This window comes from Rhodamnia argentea, chromosome 11 (assembly GCF_020921035.1).
Source record: "Rhodamnia argentea isolate NSW1041297 chromosome 11, ASM2092103v1, whole genome shotgun sequence".
Classification (NCBI taxonomy): Eukaryota; Viridiplantae; Streptophyta; class Magnoliopsida; order Myrtales; family Myrtaceae; genus Rhodamnia; species Rhodamnia argentea.
In genome coordinates this window covers 4,959,236-4,979,282 of record NC_063160.1, presented here as the reverse complement: position 1 = coordinate 4,979,282, position 20,047 = coordinate 4,959,236, and the positions used below count along the sequence as shown (strand labels likewise).

The 20,047-nt window shown below is 38.2% G+C and overlaps 1 protein-coding gene across 5 annotated transcripts; it reads right to left on the bottom strand.

Moving 5' to 3' along the window:
* Positions 1-6,906: 6,906 nt before the first annotated feature.
* On the bottom strand, positions 6,907-14,126 carry LOC115739435 (uncharacterized protein At4g37920). Of its 5 annotated transcripts, none has more exons than XR_007196962.1 (7): positions 13,871-14,126; positions 13,477-13,757; positions 13,208-13,373; positions 12,775-13,019; positions 11,862-12,049; positions 11,558-11,639; positions 6,907-7,514 (listed from the first exon to the last, which is right to left on the bottom strand). XR_007196962.1 is itself a non-coding variant. In XM_030672528.2 (7 exons), the coding sequence occupies exons 1-6, from the start codon at positions 14,037-14,039 to the stop codon at positions 11,559-11,561; spliced, it is 1,263 nt and encodes a 420-aa protein (XP_030528388.1). In that variant the 5' UTR covers positions 14,040-14,126; the 3' UTR covers positions 6,907-7,514; position 11,558. The 5 variants fall into 5 exon arrangements, 3 of the variants coding, with proteins under 3 accessions (XP_030528388.1, XP_030528390.1, XP_030528389.1); XR_007196963.1 differs by having other exon boundaries at positions 6,907-7,505; XM_030672528.2 differs by having other exon boundaries at positions 11,558-11,772.
* Positions 14,127-20,047: the final 5,921 nt, after the last annotated feature.

Below are 20,047 nucleotides of genomic sequence, written 5' to 3'. Positions count from 1 at the left end.
CGCTACATGACTTAAATTTTAAACACATGAATACCTATCGTGGGGGTGATCACGATGATGACGTTAATTTTCTCGATTTATTATTTTTATTTTTATCTCTCCATTCTCTATACATAGTGGGTGTTCACGCAAGCAATGTCGAATGCCTTGACGGGGACAAGTTAGTTGAATTTGATTGAATTTGTAGTAGAAATACTTAAATTAGACAACATCCTTGTAAGGCAATGAAAATTTACCATTTTGCTGGATAGAAAAATATACTAAAAACCTAAATCGGTACCACTTATGCTATATGTATTAGAGCAATTGACACAAATGATCATTAAATTTGAAAAATTTTCCAAATAAGGGCATACTTTATTTAAAAAAAGCGTTTGACGAAAGGCATTTTGGTCATTTGCTTTTTGATTAATTTTCCATTATTCTTTTTTGTTTCTCTTGCTTTTTTTTTTTTCTTTCTTTCTTCCTTTGCTTTTCTTTTTTTTTTCCATACCTTTTCGCTAGTGGCTAGTCTTAAGTGATGGCCGGCCACCGGCGAGAGCCGGGCGTGGTGGTCTAGATGAGGCCGACCTCGCCCAGCATAGGCAAGTCACCTAGCCTATGGCTGTCGAGACAAGATTGCCCTCGATAGTCACGAGGGACGAGGATCGAAAGATAAACTCACTGGAAATGTCGAGATACGGAAATGAGTCTCGGGAAGGAAGGTATCGACCGGAGGTCCTCAGAAGGCGGCGGGCCGAGCGGCTGGCCACACAGATGAGGGTCAGTGCGTCAGTAAACACCCGAGTTCTTTCTCTCCCTTTCTTCTTTTTCTATTCTGTTTTTTCCTCAGTCTCTTCATCTTTCCTTTGTTATGTTCCTAGAGGAAAAGAAAATCGAGAGAATTAATTTTAAAATAAGTGCGTCCCTGTGAGTCGATTTATGACGAAGCTTCAGAGATGTAAAGAAGTTGATGAACACATGATGAAGGAGAAGAAGGCGCTTGAGAGATCATTCGAGGGGGAAAATCCAAAGAGGAAAATGCACGTGTTGGTTTCGTCCTCTGGCGAGTGAGGAAGAGTGTATTTCGATAGCAGACGGTAGTGGCAAGCTTCGACGGAGCTGGAAAGGAGTAGTGATGGCGTCGTCGACTGATTGGAGCTCGTCGATCTCTGCTTTTTGGTACTTTGTAGAAGGCACGGTCGTTCCTTGTGGTTGTAGAGGGTGGCCTCGCCTCGACAGCTATAAGCAGGGTGACTTGCGTGGGCAAAGCGAGGCTATCTCGGCTTAACGGCCACATCTAACTCTCGCCAGTGATCGGCCATCGCTTGAAACCAGCGAAAAGGCATGAAAAAAAAATCAAAGGGAGAAAAAAGGAAAATTTTAAAAAAAAAAACACAACAAAAAAAGGACGAAAATGCTTTTGGTCAAGTTGGTGAGGCTTTTCTTTGAAACAAAGATGGCACTTTATGCTTTTATTTGAAATAAAGTCCACTTCAAGCTCTTATTTGAGAAAATAATGACACTTTAAGCCTTTATTTGAAATTTTCCCAAGAAACTTTAATTCAATGTGCAAGATCATTCATGAACTTTTAATTCATTTAATGTGATCTCCCCACTATTGATAAATGGCAAAATGATACCATAAGTGCCAAAATTTGTGTACATTACTCACTTTAATGCCAATTTTTTTTTGTATCACTTAAGTGCCACCTTTTAAAGAACGATAACTTAAGTGTTAACTTCTATCTGCTTGACTGGAAATCCGATAAGGCTCGCTAGAGGTCCAGTAAGCCATAAAAAAAGCTAAAAGTTTAGAAAGAAATATTTCAAAACAAAAGGACAAACTTAATCAGATTAAAAATAAAAAAGCTAAAAATTCGAAATGAAAGATTTAAATGAAATATGAAAAAAAAAACTAAATAAAAAAAAGGAATGCTTAACTACCAGTTGACGAGGGTTTGCATAGCCCTTGTTGTCGTCACCCCACCATTGCTAACAATGGCTGGTGAAGGTGGGGGATGGTTGACGGGGGTTGAGGCCCTCCCCAAGATGGAGCGATGATAGTCGGCCCTCCGCAAAACCTGGGCCACGGCTTGCAGGCCCTTGCCTGCGGTCGGTAGGGTTCGTCGGCGATTGGCCGAGAATTGGCGACCCCCGCCGGGCATCCCCTACCCTCACCGATGATGGTGATGCGGCGGCGGCGAAGGTTGTGCAAGCCCTCACCGCCTGGTTCTCCAACCCCTACCCCCCCTTTCTCTCTTTAATTTTTGTTTATTTTTCTATTTAATTTAAATAAAATTTGTCTTAAGTTTGCATTACCAAAAAAATGAGTTTTTAGCTTATGTTTAATTTTAAAAGCCCACGTGGACCAAATTTTTAAAAGAATATGTCACATCATATTAAAATCTAAATAACAAATGCTACGTAATCAATTTGGCTAGAATTTATCCGATTTGGCACTTAAGTGATCTTTTTTTCCAATGTAGTACTTAAGTGAGCTGGCAAAAATGTTTGGCATTAAAGTGAGTATTGTACATAATTTTGGTATTTCTGGTATTGTTATGGCATTGATCAATGTCCAACGTAGTGATTCCATTTGCTTAAGAAAAAATCTGACAAAATTTGATGGCATGTTTTTATATGTTCAGTTGGATCTTTAAAAATGATAATGTCAACATGTGTATCTTTTATTCATTTTCCTTGGAAAAGAAAAAAGGGGTTTGAAACATAACAATCATTATTTATTGACGTAAATTATTATGTTTAATTTGAGATAAATATCTTATTTGGAGAATTTTCGTGCAATCGATTGTTTTCTTGTCATCTTTTATTCAAATTAAATAGACTCTGAGTCATATTAGAGGGATTTTAGTGTCTCTAACATTACTCATTGCTCAAACAATTCACAAATAGGTCGGGTCGACATAGATAATTGGAAGTTTGGAATAGTTATAATTACGAAATATCCAATCTTGTTAGCCAATTTATATGTAATATCATAAAGAAAAATACTATTTGTCTAATTTTCAGGAGGTGTACCTCCTTCGTTAGAAGTTAAAATTTGGACCACGTGATGTTGTCAGTCGGAGTTATATGAACTTATGAAGTGCTTTTACCGTGCTTTTCTTTTTTGGTTAAATAATATTGTATTTGGTAGGTGTGTGCTTCCCATGATGTACTCTTTAATGAGATTAAAGGTAATGATTACCTTTAGTATTGTTTTAATATATTCTTTCGTATAGTGTCGAATCAAATTTCTCTGACATTATGATGTGATGAGCCAAATAGTTTTGCGGTCGGTCAATACATGAAATTTCTTGTTTTGTTAACTTGGAGAACGCGTTTATGGGCCTAAAGTTTTGGCACACTAAGGTACGAATTACAATTTTCGAAGAAAAGATAGGGTCAGCCGAATTTGAATAGCGTCGGATATGGGTTGATCAAATTTCGACCGGAAAAAGTATCAAAATAGTCATAAACTTATTATATTGATGCCAATTTAATCTTAAATCTTTTATTAGTGTCACTTCAATACTAAATCATTTGCATGGATACCAATTCAGTCTTGAACCTTTGTTGATGTTAATTTAGTCCTAAACTTTTTCTATTTGTGCCAATTCGGTCCTAAACCTTTTGAATTTGAGCCAATCGAGTCAATCCAGCCAATTTTGGCCGGAAATCACCGACGTGAATGTCGGTTGTCCTTGGCTAGTGTTGATGTGGCATTTTTTTAAAATTATTTAAATATGTTAGTACTTTTTATTTTTTTAAATATTTTTTCTTGTTTTCTTGAATTTTCTTTTCTTGCATGTTTTTTTGGATTGGGGGCAAGCAAGAGTCACCGGCATCGGGTGAGGGTCGCCGACCCTCATTTGGGGCCGGCAAGGGTTGGTGGCGACTCCTATTGGCCCTAGTCCCAAAAAAAAAAAAATGCAAGAAAAGAAAGAAGAAAAAAACCAAAAAATTATTAAAAATACTTAAATAATATTAAAAATATCACGTCAGCACCGCCATACCACGTAGGACAACCGACCTCCATGTCAATGATTTTCGATCAAAATTGACCGGTTTAAATTAATTGGCAAAAATACGGAAGGTTTAGAACTGAATTGACATAAATACGAAAGGTTTAGGACTAAATTCCCACCAATAAAATATTTATAACTGAATTGGCACAAATGCAATAGATTTATGACCTTTTTGACACTTTTCCCCATTTCGACCCATTTAAAATCACTTTGCTTTAATGATTCGGATTTATGTTGGTTCATATCCGAAGTTGTGTCTATACCAGCCCGGTCGCCATGTACAGGGCTAAGACTGCTTGAAACACGAAGATCGCACCACCGCTCGACTCATAAATTGGGCAGAGAAGGAAGAGAAATGACCCAAAACTTCAAAGAAATCATTCGCGCCAAATTTGAGTGCAATTTCAGGAGCAGCAATAGATTGATTGGGTTGTGGAATGAATCCAGCTTCATGCCTCGAGAAGAGTAAGTCTATCTAGGTTGGACTCTTTATCAATAAAACTTTTTCAAGTTAGGTCACCAGAAAATATTTTGAATTATTATGAATACCGGCTAGAACTACCACAAGAAGCAATAGTTCAAAGTACAGTCGATTGATTTCCGACCAAATAAAAAAAGTACAGTTGATTCGACCAAAAAGAAAAAAAGTACAGTTGAGGACGTGCAGTACAAAGGCGTTCGTGTTTTGTGCATAGATAAGATTGGATTTCTGCATGTACGTGAAAGTCAAAGGTTCTATTATTCTTTTTTTTTTTTATGAGTAAAATGTTATGGATTCACATGTACTTACGAATTCATTTGATATCCTGATAAGTGTTTCGAAAGTCTAAGAATTTATCGCGAAAGTGTAATTAAATCTTAAAACTTTCTAAAAGTACAATTAAATCTTAAAACTTGTCATAAAAGTGCGGCCGAGTCTTAAACTTTATCATTAAACTACAATGAAATCTTAAAATTTTCAAAAAGGGACAATCATTAATGAAAGAATTTGATTGTGCTTTTTAAAAGTTTTAAGATTTGATTGCACTTTCTAATAAACTCTAGCACTTAAATGTACTTTTTAAAAGTTTTAGGATTCGATTACGCTTTCTTGACAAATTTTAAAACTTTCAACGCATTTATCTCTTTGGTGTACGTGACTTGTCTACTTATGAATGTTCAATTGAGAAACATCATCAACGATAGAAAAAGCATATTGACCGAGGTACTTTCGCTCTTGATCATACGGCGGCCAAGCAATTGGCTCAATCTTGGAGATTATACACGGTTTGAATGAAGATAATCATGAGCTCAAATAGCCCGACGAGGTTGAAATGAAGAGGGGATGCAGAGTGTGAATGATCCCGATTAGAGCTGTCAATATGGGTCATAAACCCATATCCGACCCATAGTTTGTATAAAATGAGTCTTATATGGGTCATTAGCTTTTAGAGACCCACTAAAAAATGGGTTGAAAAGGTAGAAGTGAAATTAAATGGGTCAAAAATGGGTCACACGTGAAACCCATTTCTTTCGGACCCATTATCGATAGCTCTACCCACAAGCTGCAAATGGGCCAGCCTCCTTAAAATGCTTAGTTATTATTTTTATATTTTCATAAGCCGACCCTCCGTCGGTGCGGTCGACCCCCACCGAATTCGGCCTCCGTCCGCCGACCATCCGCTTGCGCCGCTCGATCACCGCTATACTCCTCCATCCCTTTGCCAATCGCCGCCGTGCTCCTGTTGCCGGCCGCCGTGTGTCGCTACACCCCATCACCCACGGCCGCCGATCGCCGTCGTTCTCCACCGCCGATACCTCCTCCACCCCCACCACTTCCTCATCCTCCTCCTCCTCCTTTGCCGCCGGCACCTTGGATCGCAAGTTCTCCGCCGAGAAGATTCACAAGTTGCGACGAGGACGAGCAGAAGAGAGACGGCCGCTTCGCCTCCCTCGACCGAGTCAAACCCTAGGCAAGAAGTGAATCGGTGCTCCGAATGTTGGAGGAAGGTAGGCCTCACCGGATTCCGATGCCGGTGTAGAGAACTCTTGTGCTCGGAGCACCGGTACTTCGATCGGCACAACTACAACTACGATTACAAGGTGGCCAGCCGTGAGGCGATCGTGAGGGAGAATCCAGTGGTGAAAGCCGCGAAGATCGTTCAGAGTCCGATGATCCGAAGGGAGAATCAAAAAGGAAGGCTGGAGCCTGGAGGAGATCTAAGACCGAATCTCGCTTTTTCTTTCCCAACAACGATGATGATAACGTGTGGGATGGAAGGTGGAGAAGAAGGGAAATTAGAAAAAATTAAAAAGGTAAAAAATTTCACTTGATTGAAAATATTTTAAAAAATAAAAAAATTCGAAAAAATAGAAAAATTTTAAAAAAGGAAAAAATTTCAATTGATTACAAAATATTAAAAAATTAAAAAATAGGAAAAATTTTCACTTGATTTTTTATTGCATAAAAGTATTTTAGTAATATTATTTTTATTTTATTTACTAAATATTTATTATTTAATTTTCTTTTTTATTTGATATGAAGTTTTTGTCTAGTAACATATACGTGTGAAAAGCTTAAAATAGATTGAATATGATATAAAGATTTTATTAGAATATTAGTACGATTTAGTAATATGGGTCAAAATGGGTAGGGTCGGCTATGGGTCGGCTATGGGTCAAGTCGGGTATGGGTTATTGAATATGGTCAAAACGGGTTAGACGGGTCAATATGGGTCGGACCATATTCGACCCGACCTAGACCCGACCCGATCCACCCATTTGATGCCTCTAATCCCGATAGACTTCATGATGCGGTTGAATTCACTTTCTTGGCCTTATACAGGGAAAATTAGTACAGCTGCCGTGATTCACGTTATGGGCCCAATGGCCAAGCTCATAATCATCCTCAAGTGCATCTACTTTCAAGGAAGGGCCACCCCCGTTATTCCATTCCAATTGATCAAACCAGACCTCATTAGTGTGTAAATACATCCACCGCCGACGGGCGAAGGACGTCGACAAATTTATGGGAACAAAGGTTGTTCCATTGACTACAGAGCCGACATGGTACCAACAGAACCTCACAGGGACTAACTCCTGAAAGGCAAACGGGACATCCATATGTTCGACCTCGTGCCAACATAAGACATTGTTGGAACAATGCCGATCTGTCGGAACTTGGATATCAAAGAACCTCATACAACATACATCCTAATACCCAATGCGACTCCATCTCATGTTTGCTTCCGAGGAACCTCGGAAGCTCCTCTGTTAGGGTGTTTCACATATTGGAACTGGCATGAGCTAAATATTGCAAGTAGCATCACATCACTTCTCACAAGTGAATCTCAACGTCAACCTCACTAACTATTGCGGCCTCCTCTTTCCTCCAAGAAAGCAACACACATGAGATTCAAATGATGCATCAGGATGAGTTCCCGCTACACCATTCTTCGATATGGACCAACCAGAACAAGTGAACTTAACAGACACCTCCATCTGCAAACAATTAAGCTGCTCAGGTTGCCAAACAAGGCGAATAGTCAGATATAGCTGATTAAAACATATGGGAATGATTAACTGGTTCCACATCGAAACTTAAACGACGTGTGGAGCCACAAGTTGGTGAGGAAACAGAGTTTGAGGCATTCAATACGTCAAAGGGATATTAAAATAGGTCAATCTAGCTGAAAATATGCTTTTACTGTCAAAAGGATGTAATTCCTTTCATCATTTTTCCCTCATACTGCTTCCCGAGACTCTCAAGTATTGACAGAACTGCCAAAGAAGGGATAATTGAAGGGGTTTTCAGTCTGATCCCACATTCTAAAATTGTCCAATTGCATCTGAAATCCAGTCTGTTAAAAAATTCAGACGTCCCATGGTATTTGATACTTAACGACCATTAAGTACGGAACAAACTTGACAAACAACTCACAGTAACAGGATGACACAGTGGCTTCTAGGAATTCTTCCCACCCAACTTCGGGTGCGTTTGGGAATGGCTTTCCGAAGGGGCTTTGGACACCCAAAGCTCCTTGGGCTAAAGTGCAGGTGTTTGGGAAACATTTTTTAAAATATCTTTAATGAAAAGTAGCTTTCAAAAGGCTGAAAGCCCAAGGCTACCTTGGGCTTTCTAGCATTCTCGGCATGTTGCCGAGAATGCACAATATCCTTTTTTTTTTATATATCTTTCCTTAATAGTCCTCAATATTTATTGTCATTCCAAAATTAGCCCTTAAATAGGAAAAAAAAACCCACGAAGCTGGATTGTTTCACGGTCTCTTCCCAGAGGACCATCGCAAAGACGAAGACACACCCAGAAACCCTAAATCTGGATTCTCGGTTCTTTCCTTTCGTGTGATTACCTTCGATGATGGTGGCTCAGTAAAGGCCGGTCTCCATCCACTCATTCTCCCGATCCACTGCGTTGGCCCCCGCGATCATCGTTTCGATGCAATCGCACGGTGAGTTCATCTTCTCTCACGTCGCCGTTGCTTCCCCTTAGCGTTCGATGTAGATTCCTTCAATTTTCTGATGCAATCGGTGAAATACTTCACTTTTAGGCCTTTATTAGATTTGTTTTTGCCTGGATTTTCTTTGGAATCCCGAAGCTCGCCTCTCGAGCTTGAATCTCGCGTGCTCGTGTCTTACGTGGTGCGGATGCATAGTGTATTTTGTGGCTAGTTGGCATTTATGCTGATAGTGCTTAGGTATGTGAGCTGAGATGAATTATTTGTTCAAGTTGGCCATTCATATCAGACAAATTTAGCGATTAGGTAAATCTACCAACCTTGGAATTTTCCGTTTTGCTATGACTAGTCAATCAATAGGCTATGTATGTGGCTCGTGTCTTTGTAACACCAAGAATTGGGTGTTCATTTGCGATTAAAGATGATAAGATGGCTCGGCCATTTGAAGGAGTCTTCCCATATCGATTGATCATATTCGCGGTCCCCGTAGAATGCAGAAGTTTGAGAAAAGAGAAAGTTCCAAACCTTTATTCATGCTATTATTTCTTGCTTTTTGCTTGTTCTTGGGTCATGGATCATATGGTAGATACACTTAAATTTTTGTACAGACAAAGAAGTTACCTTGAATTTTTTCACTTCCGGATATCAAGGAAAGGTAAACAATAAAGAACAAGAAAAAGTAAACAATAAACTCGCTATCAAGGAGAGAGTCTACGATGCTTAGTGGCGTGGCGGGGTTTATGGACACCAATTATGCAGATTACTCAAAGCATGGTTATTCATTGAACCAAATCAATTTCCATGTGTACAAGATGTACTAAACATGATAAGATGAAGTTCTCAAATTGTGCGATGCAAATGTATGGTGGCTGATTGCTCACAATGGACACCGACTAAATTTTCTTCCTATTCCGCTTTTTATCCTTTTGTGCCATTGCTGTCATGTTAATGGGGTTGCTATGTAGCTTATGCAATGCTGATGCAATGAAACATAGCACTCATGCAATGAACAATTTCCTCGGTGCTTGAGACTATGTTGAGTTTTCTTAATTCAGTTTAGTAGGCTTACATTCGGGCTTCCAATATAAGGCTTCTCCAAACACCATAAGGCTTGTTTTTCTGTCACTTTGAGGTTTTTGGACAACTTCGTGTTGGTCGATTGCTGGTCACTTGTCAATTTGGTGGTAATTTGCTGGGCGAATGATTTTTTCTAGACAACCTTTGGGGAAATGAGTGGTTTGGTCCGATCTAACATGAAAAGAATGGTCATGCTCACTTGATTAGTTTGCCAAGTTAATGTAGGCTTGTGGTCGTGCTCTAACAAGTTAATAATGTAGTATGGTCAAAATAGCTTGTCTTGTTGATTATTTGGGTGCAAATGAGGAACGGATGTGCCCCACTTATAATCACGGGAAAGTCAAGATAGCTTGTGTTCTTGTTTCAAGAGCTTGCATCTTATTGAGCGTGCCACTGTTTTAAGTTGGAAAGATTAAACTATCTTGGAATGTCTTGATTTCTTTTCTTTATTGTCAAATGACTTGTGAATGTCTTGCTGTCTCTTACTAGATCCTCTTGTCTGCGCTGGGATGGTACCGACAGTTTTATCTTTTCGATACTAGAGGAAGTCAAGTTCATCAAAGGAAAAGGCATGTTGGACTACCGAAGATGTGGGTCTCTGGTCTTGATAGCTTCCATGAATTTGTCGCCGTTTGTCTTCGCCGGTCGTGGGTTCTTGCAATAGAGAGATAGAGAGATGGAGGAAGTTTTCTTTGAAGATGTGAAAGTTTTGATCTTTTTTTCTATAAACATGGTTGTGTCCTCTGGTGTTTGGAGGAAAGTTCATTTGTTAATATGTTGGGAGTTAATTTCATCCGTCAATGAATGCAATCTTAATGGAGCCATGTTTTTTTTTTTTTTTAATCAAGTTCTTGTTTCTGTTCCTAAACTTCTTTGCATGAAAAAGAGTTGAGCATGAGGAGGTAAATCCGATGGCAAGAAATTACACTTTACCATGGGTACTCTTTTTTTTTTTTGGTCAAAAGTATGGATATTCGGTTGATTATAATTTATGGGTTGAATTAATAGTTAAGGAAGTTCCTAAACTTATTTCTACCTTCGTGATTCATGTGATCATATTCATTATAATGATCTTTTGATATCATTGCATGCAAATAGCCATATTTTGACTTTTGTAACTTATAAATTTTGTTAATATGTGCCTTTTAAGTTACTCTCAACGCGAAAATATAAAAGTTGCCATCATTATTTTTTTCCTAATTTTGAACGAATTGAAGTTGAAAAAATTAAATTGGCATGCCAAAGGACTTTCTAAATGTAAATTTATCAAACAACATTTTTCCTAAAGTTACATCTCAATGCACTTTTCAAATTCAGTTTACCAAACAATATTTGCATTTCACCAAATCTCTTTAGCCCAAAGGTATTTGCATTTTCCCAAAGGCTTTCCCCAAAAGTCTTTCCAAACGCAACCGTCAAGGTGTTGCATCTATAACCTACCTTACCAAATACGTGTCACAATACATCACAGCACAATAAGCTACAAAACAGTGATGACAATACCAAACAGACATGGGGCTAGCTTCTTTAACAGACAATATTTCAGCCCATATTATGTAGACACTAGACAGTGCCATGCTGATGGGAAAACATAGAAAAGCAAAAAAAATAACCATCATCCTAAGGCGCCTACTAGTTTGGTCACTCACCACAAATATCTACCTGGTTCTACCTATTAGTGCGATACTTAAATGAATGAGTTCGCTGCAAACATGTTTACCATCAATCTCATTGCGGGGTTGGACCAGGTCAAATCCACAATGGATTGGCATTTAGATTGCCATATTTTGGTTGCAGCAACCAGCTATACCAATCGGATCCATTCTATAAAATTAAAAAACTAAAAATGAATTTTCACACTTAACTGAAGTGCTGAACACTTGTAAGTGCCGACTCAAATCTTGGAAGTTTTAGAAGCTAATACACTGCCTTGGGCAGCATATTTCAGAGTCTATGCCTCAGCCATAACCACTACTCTTCAGACCAACAGCAAATTACATGAGATAACATGCTTACCTCATAAGTCCACTTTGTCATCATCATCCTTCTTATCTGTCTGAGATTCGTCTTTCTCTAAGTACTCCTCTTCAATTGTGTCCTTCAAGATGAAAAGCCTTTGAATAACGACAGGTTCAGTCAATTGCTTTGCTTCCCTAATGTCAGTATCCTCTTTGTTAAGATGGTACGCATCAAGCATGATTTTAATCCACTTATGAAGCTCCTTTGGGGTGCTGCTCAGGAGATCCAAGCAGAGAAAAATTAAAATCGTAACAAACAAGCTTGTAGATGATACTCTCATTTGAAGGACCTGCTTGCTTACGTGTATAAAGCACTTGGGTCCTTGGCTTCTCTTTCATCACCTGGAGAAAAAGCTGTTGCCAGTGCTGAAAACCGCTCTTCAGGGTCTGTAATATTCAGCAGATACTTGAGTAATTTTATCTCTTTAGGAGCAATACTCCTTAGACTGCTTTTTGTGGCTTTATATATTCGACACATGATATCTTTGACCTGCGTTTATGTAGAGAAAATAAGCAAAGGTGATACTGAAAGAACACAAGGCATAAAAAGTACAGCGATAGACAAGTAAGGTAATTCATCGATTTACGACATATTGGCCCCAGTCAAAGACGTAGAGTGAAATTTCCTATCAACAAAACGATGTCATTCTACATCAACATCTAATCCAACATAATGGCACTTGTGTCTAAAATCATAATTATGAAATTGTGAAAAAAGAACCCCTTCAAACCTATATGAAACTTGTGACTAGGATGCCCTGATAGGCATAGAGCCATAGGAAGCTTATTAATCAAAGTATAAAATGATAGTTAACTTTTTAATGGTGGGCATAGAGCCATAAGAAGCTTATAAATCAAAGTATAAAATGATAGTTAACTTTTTAATGGGATGAAGAAACACTGCTAAATGAGTCGATCATGGATTTCCAGTGAATATCCTATACGTAAACTGCTGTTGCTTTCCTAGGCTCTCCGCTTAACCACGCATTCATCTACCCATATATCCTCTACAAGTATTGATGCATCTGTTGCTGATAAAAGTTTAATTAAAGTGGATATTTCTGTTTGTAATATATATTATCAGCATTCAAACAATAAGAGGCAGGCACACTTTTATCAGCCTTGAACCCAGAAATCTACAGATGATGCAAGTAAAATATATGGGCTGAATGATACGCGTAGAGATGGTTCAAACGAGACAGTTGCCTCCAATACCTCGTCTTTCAAGGTTTTGGATTCCTTCGCTGAAGCCCATGCACTATTTATCAACAGGATTAATGAGGAGTCGAGCTCCTTTGCCTTGGCAAGGCTTTTAATCTTTTCACATGCCACCTCTATCGAAGGAGAATTGAGTATCTCATCGAATTTGGATTGAGCACTGTCTAAATTTTCCACAGTCTCCAAAGTGTTGTCATAAGCACTGACTGCAGACAAGCATCTAGCGCCCAGCCTTGCCAATGCTGCGCAAGCAAAACGAGACATTTTGCCATATGCTAGTGAGAGGAGTTTCAAGGTTTTCATTAGCTACATTCACATCAAAACAGAGGTATGACCATGAGAAATCAAGTTCCTAAACCAGTTATTTCAGACCCTATCTTCTTAAATAGCAAAATGCAAGTTAAAATAGCGGCAAATTCGTATTGATTACCATCCCGATCTTCCAAGCTATCATACGTTTCTGAAAGTGTAGTGAGATAACTGAAGAACTCTCCTGTGAAGCCCTTGCGCCGCCGTGCAACCACTGTGCCGATATCCGTCGGGCTGTCCTGAACCTCCCTAAGCAACTCACTGTGCCTCTCCATCTCCTCATCAATCTACAACAGTCAATCATACATCAAACGATCAAAACTACCCCAATCAAACCTCAAACAAGAACCACTTCAACCACAAAAAGAAGAGCATCGAAAGGTTTTATACCTTCTTGACCTTCCTCGAAAGAGCGATATACCTTTGCTTCAAATTCAAGTCGTCCTCGCTATCAGCCCGTGAGCGGCAGCGACTGTGGAAGCCGTCCCTGTACTTATTCCACTCCTCTCGGAACACCAAGAACTTCCTCCACTCCTTCACTCGGGGCTTCTCGTTCAAGAACACGTCGATGATCCTGTCGCAGAACTGGGTGACCGTGTAACCCTCCGCGACTTCCACGTCCACCCGGTCTTCTTCCACTCGTGCCGTCGCAGAATTGCTCGCTCGAGGACCTGCAAGAGAGCATCTTTTCACTCACCCGATGCAGATCGACGCAAAAACAAGAGTGCCCAGAAAGAAATGCGCAAAAAAGAAGCCGCCCTTGAGAATGGACTGTGGTACTAACTTGAGATGGGCTTGCGGCCGTGGAGCGGGTTGAGATGAGAGGGAAGAGTGCAGAGGAGAGAAGAAGGTGAAGAGGAAATTAACGGACTACTAGGGAAGGGAAGATGTACGGCGGAGTTGATTGCAGAGGCGGAGATTGTGGATTGGATGAGTCCGACAAGACCGCTCATTTTTCGGTTCAAAGTGCAGAGTGGGGACTGTGAACTGAGAATAGAGACAGCGGGAAAGAGAGGAGGAGGAGGAGGAAGAAGAAGAAGAAGAAACGATGTTTTCTTTCGCAACGTCAGTGTCCGGAGCGGGTTTGAGTGGAGAGGATCCGGTAAAGGAAATCGGGTTCGGACTCTTGCTTCCACCGTGACTTAATTGCTGAACCTAGCCCGACCGTAACGGCCCATTGTGTTGCCCACAAGACCTCATCTTTTTATCAACGATCCATTTTCAATAAACTCAAATTGGTATAAGAACAACAAGAGTGCCATAATTAGAGATGGCACGAGGGTCGCCTGCTACTCGTCGAAACGGGAAAAAAAAAAAAAAGAAACGAAAAAAAAAGAATAAAAATTAAATGGAAAATTAAATAAAGAACCCACGTAGGATGATATGCTGGAAATTGCGCTCAAATGATCCATTTTACTCACACGTGGTACTTAAATGAGTAAAAAAAAAAAAATTATGGCATTCCTGCTACTCTTATCTCATAAAAAATGACTTGTTCATTCAAGTAGCCTTCTAAGTAGCACAAACACCAACAACGACATGCGACACACGATACGCGATAAGAGATACGACACGTCGACTCATTATTTCTAAAAAAAATTGAGATTTCTGATACGTTGGGACACATTTTATATTAAATGTATATTTTTATATATACATGCACGACAAATTATCATGTATGTATAAAAATATAAGCATTGAGTTTCTTCCTATTCTTCTTTTGTTAGGGATTTACAATTAGATTTTTTTTGGGTTTGTTTGGTTTATTAATTTTGGGGTGATTGGGTATATGACTTAATTATATATTTTTTTAATAAATTTATATTTATTGAAAATGCTTAAAATTGATCTCCGTGCGTGTCGAAATTGTGTATCGGGATGCTAGGCTTGCATGTCCGGAGCGTTGATCACGTGTTGGTCGCATGTCGAAAATTGTCGAATACGACACGACACGACACGACATGACATTGAGGCCTTCGGAAAGTATTGGTGCTGCCTAAGTAGCCTTTGTCCATTCATGTGCCCAAGATTCATTTATAAAATGGAAAGGGGAAAAAAAACATGATCTTCCATGCAAAAGTCTAAGTGAAAATAATTAAAGAAAATAAAAAAGTTCAATGTGGTTTCATAAAAACATGTTTTCAGAAAATTTTTTAAATAGGTCCAGTAAAATATTTATGAAATGAATGGGTAGACTATGATTAAGTAAATCGATACTTACTGTCCAGAATAAGATCCGATGGTGCTTGATTTCATACACCACCGGCGGATCAAAGATAGATCCTATGTATACAATAAATAATCAATGATATTGAAAATAGGAGGTCCCCCTTTTTTTTTTTAGGTAGTATAGATGAATGTATTATTTGAATAAAATGCCTATTCAGACCATTTTGCTGTCAATAATAGGGGAAAAAAATTTAAAAACAACATGGATAAGAAATCAAAAGGTTGGGATTCTTTTCTTTGGCCAAAAGAAAGTCTTTATGCATTCATATCAGCAGAAACCAAATGACAATGTCAAAGAGATTTCTCGCAAACATCAGAAAACTACGGCAACTCGAGGGGAGATGGGGGAATCTAGCCGCCAACTAATAAATTAGCTAGGATGAAGCTAAAGATGTATGAACGAATGGAAATTTAATGAATGAAGTAAAAAAGAAAATTAAGGAAATTGAACAAAAATAATGTGACGCCATCATTAATGAGGCAAGATTATATCTTCGACAAAAATCAACAGATTTAATGATGCATGATATTTTATGTATAACTAGACAGTTTGATGCTCCTAGAGCTATATGAAACAAAATAGTTGCGGGGAGCAAAGCTAAATAATGAGATAACGATAGGGCTATGTAGCCAGATCGGCTCTATGTGCGATTAAGACCAGACTGCCTTGAGAACCGATCCAATTCCAGATTTCGTTGGAACCTGTCCTATCCCCAATTACGAGTCAAGAATCACTTGGGAACTAGACCAAATTTGGAATCGGTTTCATAAAGTCTAAAAATCCTACTCTCTCTCTCTCTCTCTCTCTCTCTCTCTCTCTCTCGGGGTTAGCACTCCTCATTTGAATCTCACAACCCTTGCTCGTTCCTAACTTATCTTTGTTCGCTCGCTATCATTCATCTTTTACTTGAACTGTTTTGTTGCTCATATTATCTTACTATAAACAATAAATCTAAAAAAAGGAACAAAAGAAAAACAGGTTCTCTAATAATCCCTGGAATCATATTGGAAAATAGTGTAGATTCCATGTTCCAAATACTAGGACTCGGTTCTAATAGGGTAGGTTCCGGGTTTCAGATTTAGAACCTACTTAATCTAAAACCGATCACCTCTAGATATTGATCACTTTACGAAAATTAGTAGATTTGATAAAGCCATTGTTATACCTTTTCTCACTTGTAAAGGACACAATTTAAATGATTCTAAAATTTTGGTCATTTTTAATGGGAAAATTGTCAAAAATGTCCTAAACCTTTCACATTTATTTAATTTAGTCATAAACATTTTAAGTTTATCGATTTAGTCCTAAACCTTTGCACTTCATGCTGATTTAGTCCTATTTACTGGAAAATCATTGACATGGATACCGGTTGTCCTACATGGTATCGCCGGCAAATTTTTTTAATATTATTTTTTTTTTGGGTTTGCCAACTTTAAGGTCCGCGACCTCCTTTGATTAGGGTCGGCAAGGGTCGCCGACCCCTGGTAAAGGACGGATGGGTGTCATTGGCCCTTGGAGGGGCGGGCAACTCTCGCCATGGGCCAATAACACCCACGGGACCCTGGGTGAGGGCCGCGGATCCCTCGCCCTCACTAGCCACGGTAAGGGTGTCGCGGCCCTCGCCATGGCCGGATCCGGCCATGGTGACCCCTACTAGACCGGATATAGCCATGGTGACCCATACCGGACCAGATCCGGCCACGGCGAGGGTAGGCGAGGGCGTGGGTCACGACCTTTTGGCTCCGGCCACAAGGGATTCGCAGCCCTTGCCTTGGGTCCTACGGGGGTTACGGGTCCCCGTCGGCTCTCGCCTAGTGGTCGGCAACCCCTGCCACTCCTTGCTCGGGGGTCGATGACCCCTGCCGGCTCTAATTCGACCGGGGTCACCAGCCTTGAAGCCAACAAAGGAAAAAACGGAAAAATAAAAACAAAAAGTTTATATTTTTTCTTATAAAAATTATTAAAAATAATCCACATCGGTGATGGAGGTGCCACATAGGACGACCGGTATCCACTTCGGTGATTTCCGGTGAATAGGATTGAATTGGCACAAAGTGAGAAGGTTTTGAACTAAATTGCAAACTTACAAGATTTAGGACCGAATTGGCAAAAATGTGAAAGGTTTAAGACTTTTTTGACAAATTTTCCCATTTTTAATGCATAGTATCCTCATCAGGAAAATAATTTAAATGCGCCACACTCTTGAATTTTTTTTTTTTTAAAATGACTCATTTTCGGGAAATCAAAGAGCTCATAGGTTTCGTGCCAAATTTAGTTGATCCTATAGTTCGGGATACATGAGCTAGAGCAGAGAAAATTTCGAACTTTCAATCGGATACATTAGCTAAATCAGTTTATCCTATGATATTATATGGAGATATGCATTAGAAATGAATGGTCCTCTTTCCACACAAGAATAAGGGCATATACGTGATTTTCCTTTCAAATATAAAATATGCTTGCATGTATTGACAATACATTTGTGGGGTCATATATATATTCCTATTTTCAATTTTTTGTTTGGTCGAGCCTATTTTGAATTTAAGAATTCGTTGACCCCTCGAATATTCCAACCACTCTTTTGCAAGCGAGGAATATTCGATAATTTGGTTATAATTTGAGCCTCTTATCTTAGATTGATTATAATTTGGTCGTGCGCGTCCATGTCATGCGTATGACAATCCAAAATTGAGGAAATGAAGCAAGGGCGGCTTTAATCGGTGCACTCCATCTCTTTCATGTCTACATCGAGAAATATCGTTTAGCTTAAGAAAAATGTATTTACAATAAATCATCAGCATTAAACTTTTCTTCGCCCAAACAAAAAAGTCCATATTCATATCGCTCGTATGAATAAAATTTCATAATATAAAATGTCCATCTAAAAAAGTCCAAACATCAATGATTGTGAATGAACAAAGCAAAAATATCTACCCAATCATCAGCTTTCTAACTTTTCCTTATTGGGTTTGCAGAAGAGGGAATCTTTTATTATTTACCTAATTTTAATGCTCCATAAATTTGTCGGAGGCGACGCTATTTCCATCCCCTATATGACTAATCCACCCCATTCTTTAATTAAAAAAATGACCCTAATTACTTAATTGCAATTTGTAGTGATGGCCCCATTCCTTCTTTTATTTATTTATTTCTATTTCACCTGCTTTACTTTTTTATATCGTGGGTATCCACACACAAACAGACAATATGTTTTTTGTTTTTCATTTTCAGATTTTACTTCTATAGAAATAATTTTTTTCAAAAAGAGAAATTTTCAAGGATATATATATATATATATATATATATATATATATAAAGTCCCTTAATTACTACATCAAAGAATTTGTCTCTTTTCGTTATTAGTGTCGAAATATTTTTACACAAAGCATGTAGGACATTATAGAAATATCAAGAAATACAATAACAAAAATCGATGTGAAAAAGTGATTCATAATGACGAATATTGCTATTTTTTTGTAAACATTTATCGGATGATGTTAATTTTTGTCCATCCAAAATTATGATATCTCACTGGCATTTCTTTTAAGAAATTTCTTTTTTTGCAATATTTTGATTTAATTAAGTTGTGTCTTTTAAAGTTTTATATTGAAGAGTGCAAAGTTTCAGTTTTGTTTCATCATATCATCCCAGTATATATATAGACACACACACACAAAAGACAATTGATAAGAAAATGTTTTATGGTGATATGCACAACAAAAGTGAAAGTTTATAAGCAAGTGATTCTTTGATAAAAAAGCGTATATAAAATTTTTTCTATTTAGTACATGATAATTGTTCTATTTATTTGCTTGGCAATGTCGAAAAAATTATTATTTTTTTAAATTCTTCCATTTGACAAAACTAATTCCTACAAAAGTAAACTCTAATAGTAAAATGAAAACATAGTGCCTACAAACAACAAAACTAAAATAAATTTAGGACTACTGCTTTAAATTGTAATAGAATGATTGAGGGTGATTTCTCCTTAGGCGCATGTCTCAGCAACACAAAATGAGGGTTTCGCTCTTTATACGACTTTCTTTTTGGTGGAAAATGAGTGAATTTAATCATGAGGAGGTGAAAATAGCGCCATCCATTTGTCTACTATAGAACGAAGATTACAAGGAGCCCCAAAGTATAAGTATCGGTTGACCCAATAGCTCTCATATTTTGCAATCTTTTCCATTTTGTCCATCATCTCTACTACATACTAAAACACTCGAGCCAGCTAGGGCAAACAAGATGTCCTATTAAAATTCCCGAAATACCCACGTCCTTAAATTTGGTTGAAAATCATCTTTAGTATGACTTTGATGATAACCAAACTTATTTGAGTATTTAATGAATTTCACTAGGGTTGCGTTTGTTTCACGAAAAACTTCATGCTAAGAAAAATACTTTCTAGGAAATCCTTTTCCCCAAAAATGGTTAATTTTCCTTTTGTTTGATGATATGCGACCGAAAATGTTTTCTAGCATTTAGATCTCTTTTGGAAAATGATTTCAATTTCATAACTTTATCTCAGTTAAAAAAATGAAAAAAATTCATAACAAGGGCCTGAAATGCCATCATTTTCTTAAATAAGGGCTCGAAGTGAACCTTGTTTCAAATTTTCATTATTTGCTTTTTTTAAAATTTTTTCCTTTTTTTTCTTTTCATTTTTGTTATTTTTGTTTTTCTTTGTTGGGAACGACGAGGGCTCGCAGAAAACCGGAAACCTTGCTAGCA